We start from the raw sequence: 23,344 nt of genomic DNA on the forward strand, positions 1-23,344 counted from the left end.
CCACTCGAGTCCTGATTGAAGAGGGTGGGAAGCAAGGGTTGTGTGGGGGCCCTTCACGGAAGGGAAGGGTGAGGGGCAGTGATGGATGGGGCAACGGGAGGAGTGTTGATTCTTGGACCTCTCCACTCTTCCTTCCCCTGTCTGTATCCTCTCCGCAGGCCTGCAGGAAGGCATCTGGGGGATGGGGGAGGAGGCCCGCAACCCAAGGAGAAGGTGCTGTGGACTGGGTTGTCAGGGACATGTGGTGGCCATGTGGCAGGACCCTGGAGTCCTGGCGCCACTGCTCCCGGGCTGTGAGGCCCTCTGTGGCTGCCCCTCCTCCCAGCTGCTTGGGGGAAGGGAGGTCTAAGCAGGCCTGGGGGGCCCTCTGGAGCCAGAGGGGAAGGAGGCGCTCACTATCCATCCCCTCTCAGCATATCCTGGAGGCCTGAACAGCAGCTGGGGCCCATCTTCTAAAGCTTGACTCCTCCTGACCCGCCTCCTACACCCCTTGCTGCTTTCACAACAAAGAAAGAATGTGGGGGTGGTGGCGCTGGGGTGGGGGTGCCTGGAACAAGGGCTGCGCTGGGCCTCCCCACAGCTGGAGACTTGGCCATGCCCTGACACAGCCCAGACTGCCTGGAGATGGACTTGGGATGAATTTGTCAGTTTAACAGCCTTCAGCCTGGCGCTCTGAGTCCAGCCAGTTTCTACCTTTGGGCTCAGTGTTGGTCCAGAGCCAGACCAGACCCCGGCCACTGGCCGGTCCCTCATTTCTCCAGGCTACCTTTCTCCTGGGGCTGCCCCGCATCTCCCTCCAGGTCACCTTGCTTGGGGGACACCACGGATAGCCTTCTGTTCTAGGTCTCCCTAAAGATTTCAGGTTGCAAAGTTCCCTCCCACCCGGAGACTCGGGGAATTGCTGGTTAGGGTCCAGAACTGACCATCCTCCCCAGGGGTCACGGAATCAAAGGTTACTGTGGTTTCCTCCCCCCTCCCCTCCCCCCCATCCTTGCACGGTAGGCGGTAGGCAGAGCCTATCTCACCCTACCTCGCGCAGGTCCAGGGCGCTCTCCGGGCCTCCCTCTGCCCGGGCTCCAGCTCCAGACCCCTCCCCCAACGGCGAGCTCCTCCCCGCCACGACGGGGAGGGGGCGTCGAGGGGCGGGGCTTGGCGGCGGCGGCGGCGGGGAGGGGGCGTCGTGGGGCGGGGCTTGGCGGCGGCGGCGGAGGCGGCGGAGACGCGCGAGGACTCGGAGGACCGGGCGCGCGCGGCTCCGGTGGGGACGCCTCCGCTCCGGCTGCTGCCTCGGCGCCCGCGCTGAGGTGCGCTCGGCCTCCGGGGCCCGCCGCGGGGCGCAGTCCGCGCGTCCGCCCGCCCGCCCGCCCGTGCCTTCCCCGAGCCCCCGTGATGGGAGCCGCGCGGGGAACCCCGAGCAGCCGCCGCCGGCTGCCGCTGCTCAGCGTCCTGCTGCTGCCGCTGCTGGGAGGTGAGTCCCGGCGACCGGGGAGCGGGCTCGGAGCGCGGGAGCCCGGCCCGGACCAGGGGGCGCCCGGGGAGTGGGCCGGGGCGGCTGGAGCGGGAAGACACCCCGGAGAGGCCGGCTGGGGCGCGGGGTGCCGGCGGCTGGGAGACGGCCAAGCCCCGAGCGGGCTCGGCCGGTGGGGACCCTCCGCCACCCACGTCCACGAGGTCGCGTCTCCAGCCTCCAGAGTTCCCCGGCCCCAGCGGGGAGTTCTGCTCGGGAGCTGCGGGAGGTGCCGGCGCCCGGGCCCCGGTGGGGAGTTCATTTTCGGGAGAAAAACGCCTGCCCCCACTTAGCGGGGGTCAGGGAGGGGTCCGGCGGCGGCGGACGGGTGCCCCTGGCGGGCTCGCCCAGGTGAGGGGGGCCGGCCCGGGGCCAGATGCGGGGCGACCCGCGGCGGGCGCTGGAGCTTTGTTACCGCGGCCGGGCCGCCGCTCCGCTCCCCTCCGCCGGCGCCGGGCCGGGCCGGGACCCCGACGGCCCCGCTGGCGGGGGCGGCGGAGGGGAGAGTCCGGGGCCGCCCCATCTCCTCCGGCTCCTGGGCCCGAGCCCGCTCCCGGCCGGGGCTGAGTGCGGAGCGGAGTCCCGGGCTGTCGCGGTGACTAATGTGGGAAGGCCGCTGCCAAAATCGGGCATGGCCGGCCTGCAAAGGTGCGGACGGGGTTGGTGCGGCTCCTTCCTGGATTCCCATCCCGCGCCGCCTCGCCCGGGAGAGCGGATCTCGCTTTCCACAGGCCGGCCGGCCGGCGACAGGAGTTCCTTCTGTCTTTTCTTCCAGCCTCTGCGTTTCGGTGAGGGCGTGGCCCTCTCTCCTGGACCCGGATCCCACCCTTCACCCCTTTACTCCCTCACCCCCTCACCCCCTCACCCCTTACCCTCTCACCCCTCACCCCTTATCCCTCACCCCCTCACCCCCTTACCCCCTCACCCCTAATCCCTCACCTCCTCACCCCCTCACCCCCTTATCCCTCACCCCCTCACCCCCTTACCCCCTCAACCCTTATCCCTCACCCCCTCACCCCCTTACTCCCTCACCCCTAATCCCTCACCTCACCCCCTCACCCCCTCACCCCCTCACCCCTAATCCCTCACCTCCTCACCCCTTACCCCCTCAACCCTTTAATCCCTTACCCCCTCACCCCCTTACCCCCTCACCCCTTCTCACTTATCCCCTCACCCCCTTATCCCTTCACCCCCTCACCCCCTTACCCCCTCACTCCTAATCCCTCACCCCCTTACCCCTTCACCCCTCACCCCTTCAATCCCTTACCCCTTCACCCCCTTCCCGCCTTTATTCCCTGTCTGGGTCACACCTGAGAGTTACACTGAGGTATTGAAGCGTTTTACAGGAAAGCACTAAACTATGACTGGAAATATGCCCCCATCTTTCTCCCTTAAAAAAAACCAAAAAAAACCTTTGAGGATGACTGTGGCAGCAGCCCTCTCTGGGGAACTCTGCTCGGGGACCTGGTCCCAGCTCATCACTGTCTTCCTTTGAAGAGCGGCCTGAGGCGGGGGTGGGGGTGGAGAATTGTCTTCGGACATCTCCCTGGCCCCCCCAGCTGCGGAGGGGTTTTGGTGCTGATGGAACCCACCTCTCCCCCAGCCCTGGTTGTAAAAGGAGAGGTCATTGTAGCTCAGGACCCGGGGTGAGCGGGCTCCGGGGATTTGTAGGAGGTGTTTCTGGAGCTGCCCTGTGCTCCCTGTGATGTGCGTGGTGGTTATTGCTCCTGGCAGAGCCCACATCTGCTCCCAGAGGAAGTATGGAAGTTTTTTTTTTTTGCGCAGCCAGGATGGGGGGCCCAGCCATATGGGTGAGCAGCTTCCTAGGTCAGCCAGCTGCTTGGGGTTTGGGCGTGTGGGTTTGCCTGCTACGGCTGCCTTTTTCTAGGTCTGGAGTCAAGGGGAGATTCTGGTGGAGACGGGGCTCTTGTGCAACAACAAATGCTAAATTCCTTCCCATCCCTTCCGTGAGAAGAGGACTGGGATGGTAACGGATGTTAGCCGGGTGACTGGTGTTTCGTGGGAAGTTAGGGCAGGCGGAGGGCTTGGGACTGGAGGTCTGGAATCTCCGCTGGGGGCGGGGGATGTGCTCCACAGAGGAACATTTTAATGAGAGCCTTAAATCAGTTCCACCAAATGTGCCCTGGTGTGGAACCTGTCCATGTGCTGGAAACAGTTCCAGTCAAGCGCCTGCTGTCTTCCAGTGGAACTGGGGGACCCAATCCGCCCCCGGCCAGCATGACTTGAGGGGGCAATGATTTTTAAACAGATTACGGTAGATTTTCCCATCTCCTCGTTTGTGTAATTGGCTGGAGTTGTAGGGAGACCCCGCTGTTAATAAGGTTGGAGTAAGGGACTAGGTTGGGATAAGGTTTGTGGATTAGGCCATTTTGAAGTTTGGATAATTATGCTGTAAATGGCCTAGTAATTTTCCAAACTTTGAGATCCCTGTTGTGATTAATATGGTGGAGGAGGAGGAGGAGGAGGAAGGGGAGAGGGCTGAACATTTGCAACCTGGGATTCTGAGCCCCAACTGCTTGGTCAGTGGTGGTCATTCCACATCCCCGTTCCCACCTTCACCCCCACCCTCCACCCCCTCCATTCTTTCCTCTGGGCTCTCGTTTCTGTGGGGAAATGAGATTGTCACGTCCTGAGAGAGGCTGTTCTGCAGATTCCTCCAGGCTCTGCAGCCTGTAATTCAGGCTTAGGAGCTGCTGTTATCAGTGATGGGCTTTCTCAGATGTTGGGAAGTACAGTGGGAGGGCCCTGGTAATCCCTGCACCTCACTCGCCAGAGGCCCGGAGCAGGGTTGAGTGGTGGCAGAGCAGGGTTGAGTGGTGGCAGAACAGGGTTGAGTGGTGGCAGAGCTCAGGCCGTGGAGACGAAATGTTTGGCAAAACAGCACCTCCAACCCCGGCAGGCCCTGTGTCCCTGGGCAGATTTCTCGACCTCACAGTTGGCCTCCTCTGTAAAGGTGCTTACTTCCTGGAGTTGTGCTGAGGATTAAATGTAATGAGTCTATAAAGGGCTCCTTTCTTGTTCTTCCTCTCCCGTGGTGTGCTTCCAACATACCTTTCCAGCCCTACAGTCACCCCAACAATAAACGTTTCCCACCAGCTGGAGCCCTCCATTCCACCCCAACTGGTCTCATTCCTGACGCCGAAAACACACATGGCTTCTCAGACCTTCATTCCTCTCTGGCCAGTCCCCAGTCATGGACTGCCTCCCCACCTCTCTCTCTCTAAAATAAATAAAAATAAATAAATAAATATTTCTTTTGATTTCAGAGAGGAAGGGAGAGAGATACATATCACTGATGAGAGAGAATCACTGATCCTCCTGCATGCCACCCACCGGGAATCGAGCCCACAACACGGCATGTGCCCCTGACTGGAATAGAACCCTGGACCCTTTAGTCCACAGGCTGACACTCTAGCCACTGAGCCAAACCAGCTAGGGCTCCCCATCTCTCTTTGGCCCAGCTCCACCTCCACTTCATCCCCCAAACTGTCCTCTCTCTCCTGCCAGAAGGTGGATGCCAGATGAACTTCTGAACTCCTAGGTCACCTTCCATATTTTTGTCCCATTTGGGCGTTGGGTTTTAATTTACTGAAAGGCTCTCCCTTTAGAACTCAGTACGGTAGTTTATCATGGGTCCATATCTAGGTTTATTAAAAAGGTCAAAGAACCTTTTGGGTAGATGGCAGCCTAACCAAACAGCCCCTTTGCCTCTAGGTGTTGGGGTCTGTGCCCTTTCAGCTTCTCTGGGTTGGGCCGCCTGTGGTGCCCTGTGTCTGCTCTGCCGTGACACAGTGAGGGGACCAGCCCTTTCTCCTCTGTGCCTGGGCTGCCTGTTCTGTGTGGCGCTTTCTGAGTTTTGATGTGGCTGCTGGCTTCTCCAAGAGTCCCTGGGTGTGGGCAACCACCCCTACATGTGAAGCTGACCTGCCTGGAAAAGCCGCAGCTTAAAAACCATGAACTGGGTAGGGGCCTGGATCATCCACAACTGCGCCACTCAGAACAAGGTCCATCAGCATTTCCTGGGAGCGTGAATCAGAATCCCAAACGACATTTTAACAGTCTCCTCACCGGACCGCTCCCCAGAGTTCCAGAAGTCCTGCTCCAGGCATCGCTCCTTACACAGAAACTCCTGTTGCCACAGGGCAGATGAGGGGCCCTGGGTCCTGCACAGTGTTTGGAGACGGATCCAGTTCGTGCGCACACTCTTCAGTGTGATGTGTGTATTTAAAAACGACCTCCCTCTGGGTTGGATTTGAATCACATTCTTTTGGGATACTTGTCCATTGCACATGTGACATTAGCCCTGGCCGGGTGGCTCCATTGGTTGGAGCGGCATCCCTTACACCAAAGGGTGGTGGGTTTTGTTCCCACTCAGGGCACATACCTAGGTTTCGGCCTCTTTTTTTTTTTAATCCTCACCTGATGATATTTCCCCCATTGATTTCTAGAAAGATTGGAAGAGAGGTAGGAGGGGGGGAGAGAGAGAGAGAGAGAGAGAGAAACATGGATGTGAGACACATCGACTGATTGCTGGGGAACCTGCAACCGAGGTATGTGCCCTTGACCGGGACTCCAACCTGCAACTCTTTGGTGCAAGGGCTGGTGCTCTAACCACTGGGTAACCATCTGGGTTTTGGGTTTGATCCCTGGTCAGGGTGTGTGAGTGTGGGTGGTGGCCCATCATTGTTTCTCTCCCACATCGATGTACTCCCCGCGCCCCCCCCCCCCCCCACACACACACAAAAAGTTATCCGTGAGGATTTAAACTTTTTTTTTAAAGAACTGGATGACTGTAAAAGGGTCACTACGTAAGTGTGATGTTCTGTTCCTCTTGGAGTCTCGGTTTTTCTCAGAGGAGCGTGTGTCTCGTTTTATAACGAAAGCCAGTGGAGAAATTGAATTCGTTAGGCAGTAATTTGGTCGGTGGACGACTTTTCAGGAATACTGTTGGTTCCTAAAGGGAGGTGACGTCTTCCCTGGGCCTGGGAGTCGTGTTGGAGCATTTCATGTTTTGGAGTGCTGAAGGGGTTTGTGTGAGTTTGTGTTTAAGCCAGAGCAGCTTCTGTGAGATTCATCTGGGATGGAGATTGGCCAGTTCAGACTTAATTTTTTGAGCCAGCAGCAGTTTGGGGCCAGGGATTGAGTCTTTGATGTTTTCCTGATTGAAGAAGGGGCCATTAGGACCTGGGTCCCCTGGCCTCCCTAACCTCAGGAGTATGCCTCTCTGCTACTCAGCCCCCGCCCCCTCCCTCCAGGGGCAGGGCCACATGGTGGGGTCACAGGCTCCAGGCATCGCTCCTTGGCTGCTGGTGAGGGCTCTAGCCTTGCCCTCCAGCTGCCAGCCTGCCTCTCGCTTCACTTCCTGCTCTGGCCCCCCACTGCCTGGTCCCTTTTCTGAGGGTGTGGAAGCTCTGCCACGGTGGCTGGGTGAGAGTCCTGTCTTGGGGTTCTCTGAGTTCACTGCTGAGTGCACACTTGGCCGTGCCGAGCCCCCTGGCGCTTTGGTGGAGCTGGCACGGGAGCTGCTACAGCTAATCGGTGGTTTGAGGAAGCCCTCTGTAGTATGTCACTTTTTCCATCCTCTTTTCTTCTCTGGATTTGGGCCGTTTTCCTGCCAGCAGCCGTGGGGCAGGGAGGAAGCTTTGTTGGAAGGGTAGGCACATGAAGCCGTTTCCCTCCTGCTGCTTGGTTTGGGTTCTCCCGCTCTGGTGTCCCTGGTGCATTAACACCGAGCGAAGCACAGCTGAGCGGAGTGCAGTCTGCCGGGGCCCCGCAGACCCCAAGTTCCTGCCAAAAGCTTCGACCATCATGACGAGTAGGCTATGCATCTGCCGGTGTAGGTGTGTATGTAGCTGGGTCCTGAGTCCTGGGGTGTGGATTTTGAGTCCCAGGTTGGGAAGTACAGTGTAGACTTGTTGTTTCTCAAAAAATGGGGTCCAGAGGCCATCTGTGAATAGAGTGGAGGGCAGGTAACCATGGGTACTGGTTAGCATTTGGGCTGCCTGGGCTTTACTGCAGACTTGCCCGTCAGAATTGTTTGGGGCAGGCGTAGAATATATATTTCAGTTTCTTTAGGTTATATTGTATTTTTTGAATAGCCAATCCAGGTACATAGTTCACATCTCAAAAGGAAACTGCATTTTACAGGAGCTTCCCAGGAGATTCTCACCTTCACTCAAGTTTGAGAAGCCCTGGGTGGCCCTGAGGAGAAGGTGTCAGTCTAAAGAGGAGGCGTGGCGATGAGGAAGAGGGTGGCATTAATACCAAGGGGCTGAGGAGCAGGTCCCTTAAAAGTGTTGGAAGCTCTTCTGTGGGTGATGCTGTCTCGGGTGGGGTAGGAGGCAGGGGGGAGACAAGGTGGAGAGATGTGAATCAGATGAAGTATAAAGAATGACACCATTCGGAATCGTGCTAAATAAAACAGAACATTCCGGAATGTGTAGGATGGCAAGTCAACGATGCAGGTGTAGTGGGAAGGGCTTCAGAGAGGAGAGAGGATTGACGTTGCTAGCTAGTAGCTATAGGCTGCATATGGGCATTGAACCAGGAGTCTGAAAACTTGGGTGGTCCTTTTTATAATTTCGCCAACATCCAGGCGTGATAAAGGAAGAGTGGTGACATCTATGGTCCTGTGACACTTGCTTTTGTCTCTTCTGGTCCTGGCTCAGTTGCTGCCTAAGCCACACCACCTTCAGCTGCTTCATTAACCTTTCCCAGCCTTAGTCTCCCCTCTTCTGCAAAATGCAAATGATGCCGGTCCCTGCCTTGCAGGCCGGTGCTCCTGGCTGTGGAGATGGTTGCCCGGCGAAGCCACCCTCTGGCCAGCCCCGATGTCTCTTCCGGGAGATGTCCTGACCCTTCGTATTCCTTTACGCACGGTGTCAGCTCTTCCCAGTCCTCCGTCTCCAGCATGGTTTGCAGGGGCTCCACAAAGTCGCTCTTGACCGGCAGCTCTAGGAATGGTTTCCTCCTTCTATAAAGCACAGATTTTCTCAATGGGTCTCAGTATGCTCACAGCAGCCCAGAACTGTGGGCACAGCCACTGTGCATTTCCTGGTGGGAATTCTCCCTCCGTCCCTCCCAACGGCCGCTCCTCCTCAGGGTGGTCAGTGCTGGCGCGGGGCCACCATCTTCCCCGGCAGGCATGCTAACGTTCGTCCAGGGAGTGGGTCGGACTCGGCTGGCTTCTCGCAGCCCGGGCAGACTTTTATATTACCCGAGGGAGAGGCTTCTGTCCTCACGGGGGCGGCTGTGGGGGTTTCCCCGTCAGTCACTCTGTGTAACTTGTGGGAACTTCTGTCAGCGCCTTGGGAGGCTCCTGAGGTGTTGTGTGGTCTTCCCAGGGCTGGTTAAGGTGGTCAGAGTGGGCGCAAGCACACACTGGCTCTCTTTTGTCTGCTGCTTGGGGTGGTGGGGCAGAGAGGAGGGTGCTTGGCTGCTTTTGGGACTGCCGTGGTGTCTCAGCAGCCAGCTCATACAGTGCCTTTGTGCAAAGGAGGACGAGGCACCATCCTGCAAGCGAACGCAGCCCTGCACCAGGACACGGGGCCTGGCTAGGAGAGCACAGGCGGTGTGGCCATTGGCCGGGCAGCGTGAGCCGTGCACAACCTGCACCGTCACACGGGACTGTCCCGTTATAACTGGCAGCTCTTGGCCTCCCAAGGACCAAGGTGGTTTTGGTGACTTCTAATAATGTCTCAGGTGAATGCTTTTCACTGCTCTTCTGCCTCCTGGGGTGGGGCCTCTGCCTCGTACTGCAGGAGAAGTCTGGGAGGTTGGGGCCCACTCCGCAGCTTGTCCCTGTGGCTGCCGAGGTCTAAGCCTGTGTCTGGGCTCCTCTCCCCGCCGGAGGATTTTGCTGCCTTGCAGATGGAGGCTTTTAGCCTCTGCGGTAATTGATAGAGAAGGCTGGCTGAGTGCTCAGGTTGGAGGGGCAGGACTGCACAGCGTTTACTTCACAGTTAATGAGGAGCTTCCGGCTTCCCTCTCTGCCTGGGCACACCTGGACTTCCCGTGGCCCCACAGAAAGCGTGTGGGCGGGTCTGCTTTAGAGGAAGTCCCGTAGGGGAAATGACTCTAGTCACAGAGAAGGGACCTCGGTCTGGGGGGGGCTCTTGTTCTGTGTACCCCAGGGGTGCACATCCCTCTTAGCCTGAGGAGGCACTGAAGGAACTCCGAGCAGGCTGGGAGGTGGGAGACATGGACCCTACCCCCCACATTTGTCCAGACTGTTGGAATGGCATTGGGCAAGCCCCATCTACCGCTTGGGCCTTCCAACTTGAGAGCAGAAGACCTTGGAGGACCCTTCACGTGGGGACCTTCGAGACTGACCGGGCCCAGGATTGCCACGGACACTCCCCAGCTGTGTTTCTGCCACATTGCAGGCTCTCCTCCTTGCCTTTAATCTGAGGGCCACGTTTTACTCTGGAATCTCTAGTGCGTGGGCACAGATTCGTTTGGACTTGATCAACTGCTGTTGTGGGTATAATTCCCTGGGTGCGAAGGGGAATGGAAAGGCTTGAGTAAATTTTGTGTGTGTGTCGGGGGGGAGGGGGATTTGGGAGGGAGTTTTTATGAGAGAGAGTTCCTGTCTGAGGAAGAGAAGGCAGACATACTTACCCGGTTAGTCCTCGGGTATGTGAGGGGTAGTGCCTTTTGCACATACAGAGACCTCTGGAGGGGGGCTTACGGTTGGGAAGCAGGGACCGGGTGTGCTTGGGGAGAGCCTCCTCTGAAATAACCAACGTTCCCGGCTTTGCAGTTTACGAAATGCTTTCACTCACACTGACATTTGATCCTATGAAAGCGGCTCAGAGAGCAGGAGGAGGATGCAGGGTTTTTTGTTTTGTTTTGTTTTGCTTTGGAGGGGGAGGGGGTTGGAGGCATTTGACAGGTACAGGAACCAAGGCACAGAGCGCGATCTGCTCAGGACTGTGGAGCTGATAATAGAGCTGATTCCCTGTGCTCATCTGTCCTTGTGATGTGTGTCCTCACTAGAAGCTATGAAATGTGGAACCACACATGCCTTGGAACCGGGTCATCTCTGGGGAGTGGATTCTGCAGATGCGATAACTCACTCTCTGAGTAGGTTTAGGAGCCGTCCGTCTAGAGCCAGAGGGGGGAGTAACCTTCCTTCTTTCTGCCTAAGGAGTGTGTCAGTGACTTATTCGGAGAGATCTTTAGGGCCACAGACAATTTTTCTCCCTTGCTTTTGTTACAGAACAGCCAGGATAGGGTTTTCAGTGGCCCATTCTGAAGTTTGTATACATTTTTGGAGTTACAGTCAGACTGTATGTAATCTAGAAGTCCAGGAGACCGTGCCCAAATCCCCACGATCTGAGCTTTTCTCGTGAACCCACGGGCTCTTAGACTCTCCGCCTGGTGCTTCTAGAAGGTCACGGGCAGTGGCAGGCCCCAGCTTGCAGGTGTGCTGCCACATTCCAGACCAGCGTGCCTGCTGGGAGCTGCACACTGGGCGATGCCTGGTGCAGGCCATGTAGGTGGTAAAGAGTCGCCCCTGCTGTGGCTTCTTGTTTGCCATCTCTAACTGCGTTGTATGGAGTTTAGTGGTAAAGACCCCGGCACATAGTAGGGATATAATGGATGTAGGTTTCCCTTTCATTTCTGACTTTAGAGGCAAAGTCTTATTTATTTGTTTGTTTGTTTGTTTTTGTTTATTTTTATTGATTTCAGAGAGGAAGGGAGAGGAAGAGAGAGAGAAACATCAGTGATGAGAGAATCATTAATCAGCTGTCCCTGCACACCCCACAGTGGGGATCGAGCCCACAACCCGGGCATGTGCCCTCACTGGGAATTGAACCGTGATCTCCTGGTTCCTATTTCGACGGTCACCGCCGAGCCACCCCAGCTGGGCTGGAGGGGAAGTCTTTTAATTCTCAAGAGGTTCCAGAGAGGTTGGATAATGCCCTCCGATGCTCCAGGAGATGGGGGCTTTTTTTTTGTCTCCCTTTAGCCGAGCTGTGACTGCTCTTGGCATCCCTGTTGAGTTGGTTTGTCTGCCCCTGAAGGTCTCAGATAGAACCTACCTTCTATCAGGGAAGGGTGCAAAGTGACACTTGGGCGTTCTGATTCTGTGTCGCTCATCTATTGAAAAGCACAAAGCCGAGCTGTTTCCCGGCTGGGAGACGAGTGAGAAGCACCCTGCCATGCCAGCAGGCCCTTAGAAAGGTGATGTGCTAGGATGGCATTTGAGATCCCACATTCGTTTCCTGAAAAACGAGACAAATCACAAAGAACACGGTTGTCTTGCAGCCTTAGGGGGGAAATACAGGGGAATGCTGGCTGCTGGTCTTGGAGCTCCCACTACAAAGAGCAAACCGTTCTATCTGGCCTGTTACTTTAGCAGCTTAAACTAATGGTTAAACTGGCCGATGTAAAATATGTCCAACATGTTAGCGTTATCGTCACCTGTGATTTGGTTTCCTCCAACCCAGGAGTCCTGGCCAGAGGAGCTTTGAGTGAAGTGTGTGTGTGTAGGGGGGGCAGATGCTGGGTCCTGGAACAACCCGGGGGGCCTGCTGGAGGATCTGTCTTCCATTCCCCCCTCCCCAATTCCTGAAAACTCATTAACACAGAAAACTTTTATTTAGTAAGCACATGCCCCCTGCCTTGATACAGAACCCTGAGTTGCTTGGTCCAGTGTGTGTGTGTGTGTGTGTGTGTCCCTTTATTTATTTTAAATGTTATTTATTGATTTTTAAAAATGTATTTTAGTGAGTTTTTACAGAGAGGAAGGGAGAAGGAGAGGGAGAGGGATAGAGAGTTAGAAACATCGATGAGAGAGAAACATCAATCATCTGTCTTCTGCACATCCCCCACTGGGGATGTGCCCGCAACCGAGGTACATGCCCTTCAGTCCACAGGCCAACGCTCTATCCACTGAGCCAAACCGGTTAGGGCTATTTATTGATTTTTGGAGACAGAAAGAGGGAGGGGGGGAGAGAGATCACTTTGAGAGAGAGATGAGAGATCACTTTGTTGTTCCACTTATTTATGCATTCCTTGGTCATTTCTTGTATGTGCCCTGACTGGGGATCAAACCCACAACCTTGGTGTATCAGGACAGCTCTAACCCCCTGAGCTACCCGGCCAGGGCTTACTGTCCCTTTATTTCTGTGTAGGAGGCTAGGATGCTGTCTCTTTACCTTTGTTTCAAAGGCTTTAGGAGATGGTCTGAGCAATTTTAGGCGAGTCTCTACTTGAGCCTCCCCGTGAGATTCACTTTCCCAGGCCCCCTGAAGCTGCTGCCGGGGACCCAGACAGGGGACAGGGAACCTGGGGCCAGCCTGGCCTGGGCTTGGGTGGCACCCGTCTGTCCCCTTCCCACCGGCAGGGATCAAAGCCGCCTCCTCAGGGGACAGGGAAATGCCTCTCGCAATGGCCCCACCAGTGAGTAAACAGCCGGGCCTCTCGCTGCTTTTGAAGCGCCGAGCCTCGGGCCTGGAGGAATGCAGAACATTTCGTTTTAGGAGTGGACTTAGGTTTCCACCGCCTTCGGTATTTGCAAATTTGAAACAAATGCCGTCATTTAGCAGCAGGCAGGCCAGGCAGTAAACGGGGGCTGTGGGAGGGCATTTATGGCGGTCACAGGTATTTGTGGGAAGACGGACCCCAGCAGGTTTGGGAGAGGACACACGGTTTATGGTTAGGTGGGCTGTACGAGGACCCCAGCCAGGTCTCCGGAGGAGGGTTGTTGTTAGGTGGGCTTTGTCATAAAAAAGTATAGCTGCCTCCTGCCCCCCAGGAAGTATCTCCTGTCAGACAAAGGGTTTGGGTGGTGTTTATCCCCCAGGGCTGATGCAAAGGGCCTTGTCCCTCTGCTTGGCTGCCTGAGTGTCAGATTTCCAGCGAACCCTTCCTTCTCCCACTCCCAGGGCCTGAAAGGCTCATTAAATGTGCCTTACATGGAACAAGTTGGCGAGAGGTTCCCCCACTTCCAGCAGTATGTGAGGAAGAGGCTGGGAAACCTGTTTTCCTTTGTTGTTGTTGTTGTTTCTGGAAGTAGGATCTTTGTAGGGTGCCATGGCAAAAAGGCCATGATTTTAGCAATCAGCCAAGCTAGTGTTGGGAGCCTCTGAAGGGGCGGCTTCACCCAGGCGGCCTGAGGCCTGGCCACCCCCCTCCCCACCCCAGGCCAATTCAGAAATCTGCTTAGGAAGCTAGCTCTGGCTTCACAGTTTGCTCCCGTAGTTCCCTTCACTTCTCCAAGCCTCAGTTCTCTCGTTTGTAAAATGGGCATAATCACACCAATCCCATGAGAGGTCGTGTGAGAATTAAGAGAACTAGTACTATATATTTCATTTACTCTATAACTGATATTTGACCGGTGTACCGTAAGGATTTTTATTTTTTATTTATTTAAAAATATATATTTTATTGATTTTTTTTTTACAGAGAGGAAGGGAGAGATAGAAACATCGATCAGCCGCCTCTTCCACACACCCCACTGGGGATGTGCCCGAAACCAAGGTACATGCCCTTGATCAGAATCGAACCTGAGACCTCCTCAGTCTGCAGGCTGACGCTTTATTCACTGAGCCAAACCGGTTTCGGTTGCAAGGATTTTTAAAACATGCAATACCAGACTAGTCTGTGGGCACTGACCCCTTTTCTCTTAGATTGTAAAAAAAAAAAAAAAAAAATTACAACAGCCAATGCAACAATAACTGTTTGGTGTGAATGAATCAAAATTACACCTTTGTGTATGTATCAGATCTGCAATATATGTAATGTAATATATATATATATATATTTTTTTTTTTGGTGTGCCACAGAATTTTAGTAATTAGTTTACGTGTGCCATGAGACGAAGGAGATTAAAAATTGCTGCTCTGTAGGGCGCTCTTGTCCTCCCTTCCGTTTACATCTTTGAAAACAGGTTGTGACATCAGTTATGTAGTGTTGTTTCTAGTCTCATTGGTACCTAAGTAATAGGTACCAATTACTTTTAGTGCAACCTAAGTAATGGCACAACTTAAAATAAGCGACATCGTTGAGAATCCACTTACGTGAAGGACTTAGCCTGTCATACAGTGAATGTTCAATAAAAGATGGTCACAGTGTGATGAGGGTGGTTTATTTACAGGCCTGTTTTTGTTTCTCATCCACCAGTAACTTTGAATAGAAACTGTTTTCTTTTTAGTCTTGTACATAAATAACTAATGATGCTTAAGGCGGCATCATGGTTGTGTGTGTGTGTTTGGGGCGGGAGGCATGGCAGGGGGACTTTTAATTCCTTAGAAGACAAGAGAGACCCACAAAAGGAAGGAGGTAGATGTCCCTAAGAGGGTAAAGAGTCCATTATGGAAAGAAAATTCCTCTCTGACGGTAGAGTCTCCGTCTAAAAGGCTGGGCTATTCCTCAGGGACACTGGAGACTCACTCCAAGAATGGATTGTCTGGTGGGCAAATTAAGACAGGACCAGAAGAGAGTAATTAAGGACGCAGAGAAGCACCGAAGAGGATGCATGCCAGAGGATGGAGACCTGAAGGGGGCAGGCGGGCGGGCAGGAGACAGATAGAGATGCTGGCACTTTCCTCCACTCCCAGGTGGCACAGTGTGTGGGATTGACTCACGCTTTGTGGAGGCAACTGGTGTTATCCATTCTGCTTTGTGCTGCTGAATGGCACCTTTTCCTCTCCAGGACTCAGGAGGCCCAAAGGCCAGGGGGTTCTGCATTTGGTTGTGTTCTGGTTCATGTGATGGTAGAATGGATTGGTTGTGGGGTTGGGGTTTAGAAGTTAGATGTTTGTACTAGTGAATGTCAAGAGCAAAGCTATTTTTTTCCTTTTCAAAAAAAAAAAATTTTTTTTTGTTAATCCTCACCCGAGGGTATTTTTCCATGGATTTTTAGAGAGAGTAGAGGTAGAGGAAGTAGGGGAGGAGGAGGAGGAGAGAGAAATGTTGATGTGTGAGAAATACATCAACTGGTTGCCTCCCACATGAGCCCTTGGACCAGGAATTGAACCCGAGACCCATTGGTGGGAGGGCCGAGGCTCTCCCACTGAGCCACACAGGCCAGAGCTTTTTTTCTTTCTTAATAGATTTATCTCAAACCTTCTATTAATAGATGTACACTTTCCTAGGCTTAGGCACTTCTCTGCCTTACAGGGGTTTCAACATGCAGGATTCTTTCTGTGATCTTCCCAGAATTTTACCCCTCAGTACCCAGCTAGCAAAGGGGCTGATTAACTGATCCACCTGGAAGGCAGGAACTCGGGTTCGGGATCTATGAGGCCCATCCCTTCCGTGGAGTGAGTGCCTCTCTTACCTTCCTTTGGCAGTGTTTTGAAGAATATGGTGTAGCCCTGACCGATTTGGCTCCGTGAATAGAGCGTTGGCCCGGGTTCGATTCCAGTCAAGGGCATGTACCTTGGTTGCTGGCACATCCCCAGTGGGGAGTGTGCAGGAGGCAGCTGATAGATGTTTCTAGCTCTCTATCTCTCTCCCTTCTTCTCTGTAAAAAGTCAATAAAATATATTTTTTAAAAAAGAAAAGAATATGGTGTAGATAGCTGGTGGGCTGTGAACAGTCAGAAAGAACGTGATTGAGGTGTTAAGATAATTCCAGTGCTGTCTCCCTGAAAGCCTTTACTATAATGGTATGGGCATTTTTCATGACATAGAACTTATTTTTGGAGGCCCTCTGAAATTCAGTGTGAAATTTTCTTGTGGGGTATCCGACCTTCCTGTCTTCTCTGTCCTGTGAAGGTTGAAGGAGGCAGTGGTTAGTTAGCCCTGACCAGTGGCTCAGTTGGTTGAAGTGTCATCTCATCCTATATAATAAAAGCCTAATGTGCAAATTTAGGACTGGGAGTTTGACCAAGAATTTGATCAGGGGGCGGGGCCTGCTGACTAACTGCCCCCCCCCCCCCCCACCTCAGGGACAGCAGTGGTGATGGCAGCAGCAGCAGGCAGACAGAGGGAAGGGAGGCCTCGGCTAGCAGCTGGCAGCCACTAGGGACCCTACCCATGCACAAATCTCTTGCACTGGGCCTCTAGTATACTAATAAAGGTTGTGGGTTCAATTCCTGGTCAGGGAACATTACCTAGGTTGCGGGTTCCATCCCAATTTGGGCACGCACACATTGATGTCTCTCTCTCCCTTCCTCTCTAAAGTTCAATAAAAGCACATCCTCAGGTGATGATTAAAAAAAAAAAAAAAAAAAAAAAAAGAGGCAGTGGGGTTCCTTCCAAACATACTTTAAGCCCTTTTTATGTCTCAGGTACCCCAACTGATACCTATGGGCCCTCGGCTAACCTCACGTTAGCCAGTTGCCCAGTTTGAGTCACAGCCTCCTGATTCCTTGCTTGCATCATGACTAGAAAAGCCTGGAAAGGACTTGCAAGGACCTCCTTCCAGCTGCTGGCCTTGGGGGAGAGGCCCGTGGCAGCTGAGTTAACAGCTGCCCGTTGGCGGGTGGTGGCCTCAGCCCTCCGGAGAGGTGTTGATCAGGCTGACGGGCAACAAATCCCCCTGAGCCCCAGGTTGGAAGTAAATTTGTTAAAAGTTGCTCTTAGGCTCCTGACAAATTGCTTTCAGTTTTTGCTGCCAAAGAGAACTCTGAAAACTGGGTGTAAATTGGGTTATTTATACTGTCTCTGTTTTTGTTGCTTCCACGAAGTTGGCCAGGGAGGGCGCCGGTCCAAGGGAGCTTTTCAGGTTCTGGTCGCTCAGGTACCTGGCATCAGGTGAAGAGGAGGAGGGGTGGGCGGGCGTGTTGGGGTGAAGTGCCCTTGAATGCAGGATGTGTGGTGACCGGACAGGCCTTTGAGGTGCCTGGGACCAGCCCCTTCCATTAGATCAAAGAAACGCCTTTTGTTTTCCCTCTCACACTTTCCTCTGCCCTGGAGCCAGAGTCGTAAAGAGGCGGAGTTGTGAGGGTCTGCATCTGGGGGCTGGGGTGCGGGGTAGCGGGGCTGGGAGGGGGCCGGGGTCTTCTCTGGTGCCAGCACTTCCTGTAGTCTGCTCCTGCCGCCTGGGGGTCTGCCTGGGCTAGCCTGGGCACCTGGGGCTCTGCTGGGCCACCCGCCCAGTAGGGCCCTGCCTGCTGCTTGGGCTGTGCACCCAGCCACACAAAGACGGATTTCACTCCAGGCTAAGTGTTTTGTTGCTGAATCATTTGCATTCATTAAAAGTAGTGAAGGGTGAGTGATATTTAAGGCAACAAGACGGTTTTGCTGGAAGCTGCTGCCTTAGAACCTCATTAAGAATTCCCGGGGCTGGGGAGAGGATGGGTGCAGCTCATTCAGAGCTTACTTAACTTCTGACTGCCTTGGGCATAGGCCAGCTACTAAAATATGAAAAATGTTTGCCCAGCAGCCCCCAGAGCTTGGTCAGACTGCCCTGGCCAAAGAAAACACACACTTACAATTCATTATTTAGCCGCCTCCTGTGCTTTGCTCCCTGCTCGCTCCCTGTCTCTTCCTCCCCTGGGACCTGCTGAGTTGGGGGGGTGGGGCGGGGGGAAAGGGACGACAGGAAGGTCCCTTCATAATTTAAAAGGAAGGTTGGCCTAAAGCAAGTGCTGTCTGCATTCAGCCTACCCCATCCCACCCCCACTGTCTTTCCAGGCTATTCCACACAATCTTTGCCGAGAGGCTTCAGGGTGTCTTGAGGGTTTGCTATTTTCAACAGAGCCACCACAAATATCCTTGTGCCCTTTCACTTGTATATCTGTAGGATAAATTACCAGAAGTAAGTGGAGCTGTTCTTTCAAAGGATATGAACATAGCAAATCTGTGTTAAACTTTTTAAAAAATATATATATATTTTATTGATTTTTTACAGAGAGGAAGAGAGAGGGATAGAGTTAGAAACATCGATGAGAGAGAGTCATCGATCAGCTGCCTCTTGCACACCTCCTACTGGGGATGTGCCCGCAACCAAGATACATGCCCTTGACCGGAATCGAACCCGGGACCCTTCAGTCCGCAGAACGACACTCATCTACTGAGCCAAACCGGTTTCGGCGGCTGTGTTAAATTTTTTATATTTATGTCATAATTTTCCTGGGGAAGGGGTTTCCCAGGGAGGGAGAAATTTCGGAATCCCTGTTGTACAGTGGGCCTGTGGAAATCACACGGAATATCACTGTGGGAAAACTGGTAAGCATGGCTCCAGTGTGGGGCATTTTCCTCACAAGGAACCAGAGGATTTGTCATCTGGACCAGACACTGTTAGTGGTTATGCTAGGACAACCGACGTAGGCCAGGGTAGTTCCACGTCACGTGCCCACCAAGGATCTTATTCCGTGATCTCTGAGATCTCTGAGATCATGTATGTTTTCCCTCGGAGCTCTCTCTGAATCAGCTGCTCCTTTTCATTTTCCATCCTATCAGATGTGTGCTTTTTATTGCCACCCCACCTCCACCTCTTGAAGATGAGCTTGGTAGGGTGGGTTGAGTTCTGGTCTCCTTTTCCCATAAAGTCTAACCTGGTCCCAGAGGCTCAGTGGTTGCTCAGGAAGTTCTTGGTTTTGAGTCCTGGATGTAGTTTTGCTTTTCTGAATTCCATTTTGAAAGGTTAAAGGCAGTGGTGTGTGGACAGGCTAAACAGCCATCTCAGACCATGAATAAAGAAGAATTGAATTTATTTAAGAAAAAGGAGATGAGGGGTAGGGATATCCAGAGGGAAGGGAGAAGCCCCCTTTTCTCCAACGCCCCTTTTCTCTGGCTCACTGAGAAGTCAGAGAAAAGTGGGACTTGGAGACAGGTCCAGGGGTTATCCTGGGAAGAGCTGCTGCTGCCCATTGCTCCCCCGGTTACAAAGCTCACTGGGTCCCTTAGAGCTTAGGGGATACGTGCCTGTGGGGAAAAGAGAGGGAGGGAGTGGCAGTGGGGTTTTCCTTGGAGGGAAAGCACACACTGGGTCCCTTGTCCTCCGTGTATTTATCTCTTTCTCAGAGGTGGAAATTTTAGGAGAGGTCTCAGGGAAGGGTCTCAGTAGAATATTCATCAACTTTCTAGGTGTGCTCTTTCAGTTTGCAACTCAGGTATGTGCCCTTGACTGGAATCAAACACGTGACTCTTCAGTTCTTGGGCCAGTGCTCTAACCGGCTAGACAACATATATATATATTAGAAGCCTGATGTACCAAGATTTGTGCCAGAATGGGCCTTCCTTTCCCTGGCTGCCACTTTCGCTTTCGCTCTGGCCAGAGCTGCCTTTCCGCCTTACTATGCTGCTCAGAGGCCAAGAGCAGCCAGAGGCGGCCACATATGCAAATTAACTCACCATCTTTGTTTGGTTGATTTGCATATTCACTCCTGATTGGCTGGTGGGTGTTGCAAAAGTACTGTCAGTTGGCATGCTTGTCTATTATTAGGCAAGATAATTAATTTCAAAGAGGAAGGGAGAAGGAGAAAGTGATAGAAACATTAATAATAAAAGAGAATCCTTTATCAGCTGTCTCCTGCACATGTCCCGTTCCCCCCCTCCCCGCCCTCCTGTCCCCCCTATCCAGCCTGCAACCCGGGCATGTTCCCTGATCGGGAGGGAATCCAACTGGTTCATAGGCTGACACTCAACCACTGAGCCACACTGACCAGGCAGCAACATCTTGATTTAAAAAATTTTGAAACCATAGTTAATATTATATTTAAAGATGAAAATGTACTGTTCTCATTAAAATAATCAAGTCATGTGCTGGCCAGCATGGCTCAGTTGGTTGGAGCAATGCTCCGTGCACTGAAAGGTCACTGGTTCCACACAGGTCAGGGTACATAAAAGTTTCGGATTCCATCCCTGGTCAGGGTGCATTGGGAAGCAACTGATCAATGATTCTTTCTCACATTGATGTTTCTCTCTCTTCCTCACCTTTCCTCTCTTTCTAAAAATCAATAAAAACGTATCTTAAAAAACAATCAAGTCACTACAATTTAACATTCTGGAAATTGTAGCGGAAATAATACTATAAGATGCAAATGTCAAAATAAAGTTATTTTCCTTTGCTGATGGTATAATTCTTTTGACAACTGAAGCCCAAATATCAACTGGAAAACACTAGAATCAATAAGACAGTGGAGTCATTTGGCCAAATAAAAAAACTACACCAAACCCAGAAGGATCAATATCTATCAGCAATTAACCTTTTAGAAAATACAATGGAAACATTTATCCCCTTCACAAAATCAACAAAAAACCATAAAATACTCAGACATAATGCAATATAATGGAAATTATGTTGAGGGAGCCAGTCAATATCAATCACCCTTCACTCTGAATTTGAAACTGATGGAGGCAGGGAGGAAAGAAAAGATACACAGGAATTGGACAGATGGAGAGCAATGTGTCACCTTTATTATTAATAAAGGCTCGGTTGAGGTAAATATATATTTTTATTGATTGCAGAGAGGAAGGGAAAGAGAGATAAAGAAACATCAGTGATGAGAAAGAGTCATTGATCAACTGCCTCCTGCATGCCCCCCTACTGGGGATCAAGCACGCCACCTGGGCATGTGCCCTTGACGGCCATCGAACCCGGGACCCTTCAGCCTACAGACTGATGCTCTATCCACTGGGCCAAACCGCCTAGGGTGAGGAACAAAGTTTTAATCTGAGGATAAATTGGCCTAGTTCATCCGTGTGTGTGTGTGTGTGTGTTTTCCTTTCCCTAGTATAAAATATGTTCTATCTGCACCCTAAGTAGTTCTGGGGGGGAAGGGTCAGAGCCAAACATGCCCAATCAGACATCACCCCTCCCAGGGGCTTGTGGAGGAGACGGAGTGATGCTCCCCTGGTACCCCCGCTGCCTGAATAGGGAAGACTTATTGCTTCTTAAAAACTCCTTTGCTGTCTGAACTCCAGGGGCTTACCCACTGAAGACCCTGGGCACCTGGGGGTGGTTTTGGGGGTGTGGCTGCAGGGCAAGGAGCAGCTCCTGGCCCTGTTCCTAGTTCCACCTTCCCCACCACACAGCTCCTTTGTAGATGCTTCCAGCACAGCTGGGAAATGGAGTAGATTTCCCCCAGAAGACTCAAATGGATCAAAACAGGACAGTATTTAAATTAATTTTAAGGCAATCCTGCACTCAAGGGGGAAATTTGCTTCCTATCTATTGCCCTAAATCATGTGCAATCACACTTTCTTGTGAGAGGTTAAATAACAGTTGAGAACAGGAGCCTTCAGTGCCCCATTCACCGCTGTATTCCAGCAATTAAGAGCAGTGCCTGGCACATAGTAGGCTGTTTTCAGTAACTTAATGTCCATTCCCGGAGGAAATGGCAACATGTAATGCAGAAAAGGCTTTATATTCCTGAACTTGCTGATTACAAATTAACAAGATAAACAATAAAAATAAGGAGATAATAGGCAGAGAAGGTGAATAGAAAACGGGCAATAAGGAATTCAGCTAACCAGTAAAATTATGAAAGATTGCGTTATCTTGTTAAAGGGCAAACTAAATGTCTCAAACCACATTAAAACTAAGTATTATTTTATGTCTTTCAGATTGACAAAGGTTAATAATATTAGTGTTGGTAAGGAAGCATAAATGGGTGCAACCTTTATAAAGAGCAATTCATCCCTTACCAAAAACTTGAAATTGTATTTGGTCCAGGGGGGATTCTGTTTCTAGGAAGTCATCCTACAGATACATTTTCTTTTTCTTTTTTTTAATATATATTTTATTGATTTTTTACAGAGAGGAAGAGAGAGGGATAGAGAGTTAGAAACATCGATGAGCGAGAATCATCAATCAGCTGCCTCTTGCATCACCCCCACTGGGGATGTGCCCGCAACCAAGGTACATGCCCTTGACCGGAATCGAACCCGGGACCTTTCAGTCCGCAGGCCGACGCTCTATCCACTGAGCCAAACCGGTCTTGGCTACAGATACATTTTCATTACCCATGTGCATAAGTTCCTGTACAGAGAGGTTTTGTTGGAGCATTTTTTGTAATGGTAAAAATATTTAAAACTAAATGTCCATTAGGGTGTTTGGCAAATAGTTATGGGTCACTGATACAGTGAAATAATGCACATGAATAGGCTAAAACCACATGACCAGACTTGGGAATATAGCTGCGGTTAACTGTGCTGTGAAAAAAGCAAGTTGCACCCGAAACCAGTTTGGCTCAGTGGATAGAGCATCGGCCTGTGGACTGAAAGGTCCCGGGTTCGATTCCAGTCAAGGGCATGTACTTTAGTTGCAGGCACATCCTCAGTAGGGGGTGTGCAGGAGGCAGCTGGTTGGTGTTTCTCTCATCGATGTTTCTAGCTTTCTATCCCTCTTCCTTCCTCTCTAAAAAAATTAATAAAATATATTTAGAAAAAAGCAAGTTGCAGGAGAGCAGGTGTAATGGGTTGAATGGTGTCCCCCAAAAGGTTATGTTGAAGCCCTAAGTCCTGATGCCAGTCTGTTTGACCTTATTTGGAAATAGGGGCTTTGCAGATATATCCTTAAGTCACTAAGGTGGGCTCTAAGCATCTGTGATCGGTGGGGGTGTCATTACAAGAAGAGACACAGACACGCACAGGGAAGGTGGCCTTGTGAGGGTGGAGGCGGAGATTGCAGTGCCATCTCTGCAAGCCCAGGAGCCCCCAGGATTGCTGGCAACCGCCAGGATCAGGGGGAGAGGCTTGGAACCGGCTCTCCCTCGGAGCCCCCGTAGGAACCAAGCCTGCCGATGCCTGGGTTTCCAGCTTCTGGCCTCCAGACCGTGAGAGAATAAACTTCTGTTGTTTCAATCCCACCCAGTTTGGGTAATTTGTTGGAGTAGCTCTAGGAAACTAATCGAACAGGTATGTCAGTTTCCCATAATAATGCATCTGTGATTGGCCGCCATGTTCTGCATGA

General features: G+C 52.2%; 1 protein-coding gene across 1 annotated transcript in view; it reads left to right on the forward strand.

The window, feature by feature from the left end:
- Window positions 1–1,188: 1,188 nt before the first annotated feature.
- Window positions 1,189–23,344, forward strand: part of PTK7 (protein tyrosine kinase 7 (inactive)) — a 65,333-nt gene continuing 43,177 nt past the window's right edge. The window contains exon 1 of the mRNA XM_084890336.1: window positions 1,189–1,468. Coding sequence (XP_084746462.1) covers window positions 1,390–1,468 — 79 coding nt within the window. The 5' untranslated portion in view covers window positions 1,189–1,389. The remainder of the gene's footprint in view (window positions 1,469–23,344) is intronic.

The sequence above is a fragment of the Pipistrellus hanaki genome (assembly GCF_964339955.1).
Source record: "Pipistrellus hanaki genome assembly, chromosome: 7".
NCBI lineage: Eukaryota > Metazoa > Chordata > Mammalia > Chiroptera > Vespertilionidae > Pipistrellus > Pipistrellus hanaki.